Genomic DNA, 6,467 nt, shown 5'->3' on the forward strand with positions numbered 1-6,467 from the left:
TACCTCGAACGTGCGCGAGAAAATGATGAATTCATGAAAACACAAAAGCTAGAGTATCAAATTGGTAAAAGGCACTTGGCTAACATGATGGGCGAAGATCCAGAAACATTTACGCAAGAGGATATCGATGTGAGTACACATAGTGTGTATATTTAAGCCTTTAACATCTATACAAGTGAACGAATATTCTTCCCATCAGAATGCAATCGAATATCTATTTCCCTCGGGCTTGTTCGACAAACGTGCACGACCGCTAATGAAAAGTCCGGAAAAAATCTTTCCAGTGCGTAAAGCGGCGGAGTTTGACGAAACGGGTCGGCCATTCCACAGTATGTTTTATACTGGAAGCCCTAATTTCTTCAAATTGTTGTTCGTGAGTACAATCAGGCAGTAGTGGACTATTGTGCATAGTGATTGAGTGTATTTTTTTTATTATCTTAGGATATTGTGGAGGAGATGAATAAATTATATGAACTGGAAGAACGTATGTTGCGTCGTGGCACGCGCGCTGACCCAAACCAGAAAGTGTGAGTTTTAATTTTTTCTTAGCAAGATTTTGTAAAATCTTAACAAAATGTATTTCACTTTAGGGACTTCACTGGTTTCGAGTGGTTGCCTAAGAGTCAACTTGAAACCAAGTTGGTCGAACACATTAACGACTTAGAGTATACAAATTTTACAAATGCCATGGATCGCTTAGTGTCATTACCATTTTCATATAAAAGTCGTGACTTTATTAACAAATTCGCCAAACCGTTGCTGGATCAAACAAAACAATTGGAAATACCAAAACCACAATTCGATGCAGATGGTCGTCAATTTGTTACTACATATGGTATGCCTGTTTGTTTTCTTGCAAAAGCTAGTTTGCAATAGTAATTTGTTTTAATATTTCCCTTCACCAATAGAGTGTTTACGTAAGGCCGCACGTGGCGATGTTACTATACGGCTGCCTGGTACAGGAAAAATTACAATTAACGGGCAAGATATAACATATTTCGAAGAATTACAGAGTCGAGAGCAGGTGAGTTGAAAGCGCATTTTTTCATTTATGTATATTTGGAGTATTCATCTAAACGAGCAAATGCTTCGTAACCAAGTAAACCACGTAAACTTGCCTAATTTTGTGTTTTCACTTATATGGCTTCTTAACATTTTCAAGATTTACTAGAAATCTATTGCACCCGCAATTGGGTGGTGATTTATTTGAAAATAAGTATAATCAACAAAAAACAGCTTTATCTGCTCTGCCAGGATGTCCCAGCCCCTTTAGTAGCATTGGACCGAAACAACAATGCTGCAAAATTGCCAGAAACCATTAAAACTACTAACTTCTTGTTAAAGTTTTTTCAAATTCTCCTGTAAAAAAATGTATATATATATTTTCAAATATGTTCAAAGCTCTCTAGAGTGCATGGTGCAATTCCGACATAATGAGCTCCTTGCTTCTTCGATCTTCGACCACCACCCTGTGCTGTGATATTGATGAACGTTTAAGTTGAACTAAGGACTGTCACGGACTCAGACTTGAACAGTTGGGTCCTCGAAACTGATTAGATTAGATTTGATTTAGAGGCGGGAGCAAAGGTCATTTAATTACCGCGACCGAGAGCGATCTATTGTAACAAACCTCTTTTCGCTGCAGGTCTTCTTTGGTCCACGTATTGCTAAGAAACCTCGCAGGGTCCTTTGGCTAGGAAGCGAAGTCGGGTCCTAATGAGGGCTTCACCGTGGCATATAATGTGTTCGGCTGTTGCCTGTTCTTTGTAACACAATCTAAATATACTGGCCAGAGTTAGCAACTGCAATGTTGGACAAGTGTTTCATTACCCTGCAGTTGTCAGTAACCATTCTTACTTGGTGCCTACTAAGGTGATAGAGTGCTTTGACTCTATTGATATATACGGACTGAGGACGAATCACGAACGACCCAGATGCAAAAACAAAACGGGCCCAAAAATTACAGGTCAAGTTCTGTCACCTCGGCAGTCTTCTCTAAAATTGCTTATTTAAAATGTATGCTGCTATAACAGCACCAAAAAGATTTCCCTGCGAAGCATTATATAGACCTTTTCACCGATTAAATGCAATTATAATTTGTGGAGCCATTTGAAAAACGGTACTGAAGCAGATGGAAAAGGGTGTTAGCTGATGAATGGAACGGAAACTCGCTTCTCATAATTTTTCCAAATATTTCATAAGTGACATATTGCCGATTTTTTAATCCTTAATAAGACAAGACAAGACTTAATTTTTTAGGTTATGTTAACTGTATGTTAGTACTTTTTCTTGTTTCGTTCCTTCCTTTACTTCCCTCACTCACTTGCATTATCATTCTTAGAAAAAAATATCAAACTCAACCGGATTTGTATATAAACTTTATTAAAAATATCTGAATATGAAAGTAATTGTGCTTTCCGATTTTATTTTATTTTTACATACATAAAATGCATAATAATAACGCATTTCTTACCATAAAAAAAAAACTGTCGAACATACTTTGCACGCGTTATTTAGGAACTTAAAAATTTAGATGCAACTGGCAGAATTTTTATAATTTTCACAAAAATTTAAATACATATTAACTTACATTGTTTTTGTTAGAAAGTGAGCTGCAATTTCATAAACAAAAATAATAAATCTTAAATAAAGAACAGAAATATAGACAAAACAGCTCAAAGTAAGTTGTTTCTATTATTTTGCCCTTGGGTGTACATATAAATATATTTGTGTAAATGTTGCAATGGCTATTATGCCTAAATTTTTATCTTATTATTTTCATTTCCAATTTCGCTAGCAAAATTTTAATAATAAAACTACTTACTATAGTATGTGAATACCCTAGGTATAGTTACTCGCAAACGTAAACTTGTATGCATGTGCGTTTGCATGTCTGTATATGCGCTTACACAGCCTCACAACGTTGATAAGCTTGGATTTTGGCCAATATTTGTATTAATCATCTTTTCTTTGCATTTGCCATTCGTTGCGGTGCTGCTGTCCATCTTCTCCGCATGCCTTAACTAAAACATTACATATTGTTGTTGTAAAGTCTAAAGTACAACGTAAAAATCTGAACGCTAGCAGCTAGATGTACAAACACACGTGTCGAGAAGAAGAGAGAAACGAATAAAAAATGAAAAACTAACTGTTTTTAAATGTCTAGCAAATCAAATATTTAAATTTAATAGCAACTGCTGGTCCGGGCGAGCGCTTCTTTCGTTTGAATTTTTAAGCAATAAAATCACGCATAATAACCAACTAGCGCAATAAAAATCAAATAAATTAAATCAAATGAAATGAAATGAAAGGAAATGACATAAAATACAGATTTATTATTTTTCTGAAAAAAAGCGTAGATATCCTACATCGCCGCATTCACTACAGAGTTAAAAGAAAAAAAAGCGCTATTGTGGCTTAAGTCAATTTGCTTTGCCTAAATTAACAAAAACATATGTATGTATTGATTTGTTGTTTGCATGTACACATTTATACATTCGCTATGCCAGCAGCAGCAGCAGCAGCAACAGCAAAGCTTAGCGTTTCTCATCCATTTCACCCCATTGTGTGTTCGCCTGTGTATGCATTTGTAGCGCTAGCTAGCTGCCCGGCGAAAACAAAATTCCATGCGAAGCGGGTTTTCTTTTTTTTTTGCTGGAAGTTGGAATTCTTTAATGAATTTACATATGTTTATTCATAAATAACTACTATTGAGAACATACATATGTACATACATACATAATAAATTTCGGTTTGACTTTCGAATTAAAAATGTGAATTAAAAGTGGGTAATATTTTTGCTTACCACGAAAATTGTAAAATAAAAAATGTTGACAAGTTTGGCAAATAATTTAAAAGTTGTCAAACCAACTCTAAATAGTAAAATTTATGTATTAAAGCTATTTTGGTAACTATAGTTAATTATAGTAATTTTTTATGTGTAGTTTAACTCAGGTTTTCAAGACAGTCGACTTTGGAAATTCTAACTAAACAAAAACTGGAAAACAATTTTTTAATTACCTTGTTACATTATCTTTTTCCACATTAATTAGTGAATAGCTTCAGTGAAAGAAATTGGTATTAAAACTTTTTTTCTTGATTCTGAAATATTTAACTCACTCCCAGACAGACTACTTAAAATTAAAATTTGAAGAAGGGGTTTGAAAACTAAAAATCGCCTTCTGGTCGACCATTTTTTCGCAAAAAATTACTCTACTGACAAAGTATGATAAAATTGTAGTTTTTTTTGCTCATAGGAAAAGGGTTAAAAAAATGTTAATATGCAGATGTACATAAATTGAAGTTAGTAATGTTGTTGTCTGAGTGCCTTTTTACAAGGGTATTATAATTTTGTTCACATAACGCTTGTTTGTAACAGCCAAAACGAATCGAGATAGATATAGACAAATGTATACATAAATGATCAGAAAGAAAAGAGAAGTCGATTAAGCCACGCCTGTCTGTCCGTCCGTCCGTCCTTGTACACAATAGCTCGAGCAAAAATTGAGATATCTCAATGAAATTTGGTATAAGGTAGGTTGGTATTGAAAATCGGTGAAATCGAACTGTAACCACGCCCTCTTCTCATCTAGCGGTGTTTTCGAAAAATGCAAAAACTACGATATTTCTGTAAATATTCAATCGAAATTTTTGAAAAAGAGTATGTAAAGTAGAATTATGATAAAAAATAATAATCCTTACCAAACTCGATCCTAGCCTTGCTTAGGCTCCAACTAAGAGATTTGTTAAAAATCTTTGAAATCAAGCCATAACCACGCCCACCTCCCATATATAGGTAATTTACAGAAACACAAAAACTGCGATAAATCATTAATTATTGAAGCTAATTCCCCAAAAATCGATTATTGCCATAATAACTTACCAGAAAATTTGATTATTATAAGTTTTTTGATAATGGGCGTGGCGCCGCCCACTTATGACCACAAATGTTTATCTCGGGAAATGATTCATAAAATTCAACCAAAATTGGTGCACCTTATAACCTTGGCACGGAAAAGCACTTTGTTGAAAATTTTTCAAAACGGTAAATTTCAAAAATACGACAACTCCGATATTTCAAAAACCGAGGACACTAATTTACTTCAAATTAATACTTACAACAAATTCTTAACAATAAATAAGACTGTTATAGACTTTATGACTTACTTGTTTAATTTTAATTTGAGACTTAATTTTCATATCCCAGCCTAAAAATTAGAATGAATTCATATAGAAATTGTTAAAACAGACGGAAATTGTCAGCAAAAGCAAAAAAGATTTATTTAAATATTAAAGAGATTATCTGCTGAAGTTAAAAAAAATATAGTTCTGTGTTTTTCCTTTTTTCTCATTAGAATTTATTTATTTTTTATTATTCCCACACTTTCTTTTGTATTCTAATTATGGTATTATGCTAAATTTTCCATTACGGTTTCTAAAATTAATGTACATACTTAGGGGATTCACAAGACGTGTTAACCGTCGTAAAATCTTAAGGTTAACATCTTTTTTAATTAAAATGGTTTTAGGGGATTTCTAACTAAACCGAAATTCTTTTAAACTGATAAAGAATATATAATTAGCCAACCCCCCAACCATTTTAACCGCTATTTTACATAAACAAGTGTTAAGCTTAAGATTTTACGACGGTTAACACGTCTTGTGAATCCCCTAACTAAAAAAAAAAAACATAATTATAAATTTCAAGAAAATTGTGTTCGATTTGAGATAATTTCAGAAAAAAATATGTATAAGAAATAATCGAGAAATTTGTTAATCGCATAGTAATTTGATCATTTTTTGTAATTTCATTTCCATTCAATACTGGTTTGGCATTTTTTAATAAATTTTTTAATTTAGCTTATACTGTGGTTAGATCGCCAAAAGTTAGAAATTTGAAAACAATTTACTCTAAACAAATTCCATTTATAAACTGAGTACTAATTTAGTACTTAATTTCACAGATAGTCAACTAATTGGAATTTTGTAAATTGTGTGTTGATTCAACTCATCAACTTAACCTTTATAAACTGGGTATTAATTTAATAGTAACTAATTCAACGAAAATTGATTCAGACTCTCCGTGCAGCTGTTGTATTTGTAAATCAGAAATGTAGTGATAAACAATTTAGTGCCGTTTTCTTAAGTAGGTTACACAATTTATCTGGCCTTCAAAAGTTTTTTTTCAGAACAAAATAGATATTAAAACATATTTGAAAATATAGACTGTGCGGAAAGTCCAAAATAGTTAGCACAATTTACAACATAAATTACTCAATTTAGTCCGTTGTCTGAACATAGTGTTAGTCAACCTTTTTGGTACTAAGGGCTGGATAAAGTAATTCTGTCAATTTCCGTAGTTCCAAACCAGAGTTTTAAAATAGATTTGCATTTTAAAATAAATAAATCAAACTATATAGTAAATTGTATATGTAAATTCATTATTTAACTATAAATTATTTTACTAC

At 32.6% G+C, this 6,467-nt stretch overlaps 2 protein-coding genes across 2 annotated transcripts in view; one reads left to right on the forward strand and one right to left on the reverse strand.

Annotated features, from left to right (window-relative positions):
• LOC118739243 (28S ribosomal protein S9, mitochondrial-like) overlaps nt 1–3,148 on the forward strand; it is a 3,601-nt gene extending 453 nt beyond the window's left edge. Inside the window, exons 3-8 of the mRNA XM_036470462.1 lie at nt 23–129; nt 200–373; nt 442–527; nt 591–835; nt 909–1,024; nt 3,053–3,148. Of these exons, the coding sequence (XP_036326355.1) occupies nt 23–129; nt 200–373; nt 442–527; nt 591–835; nt 909–1,024; nt 3,053–3,091 (767 nt within the window). The 3' untranslated portion in view covers nt 3,092–3,148. The remainder of the gene's footprint in view (nt 1–22; nt 130–199; nt 374–441; nt 528–590; nt 836–908; nt 1,025–3,052) is intronic.
• LOC118735931 (28S ribosomal protein S9, mitochondrial-like) overlaps nt 1–6,467 on the reverse strand; it is a 76,577-nt gene that overhangs the window by 62,937 nt on the left and 7,173 nt on the right. The window lies entirely within an intron of this gene.

The sequence above is a fragment of the Rhagoletis pomonella genome, unplaced genomic scaffold (genome assembly GCF_013731165.1).
Source record: "Rhagoletis pomonella isolate Grant_MI unplaced genomic scaffold, Rhpom_1.0 Rhpom_scaffold_00001, whole genome shotgun sequence".
NCBI lineage: Eukaryota > Metazoa > Arthropoda > Insecta > Diptera > Tephritidae > Rhagoletis > Rhagoletis pomonella.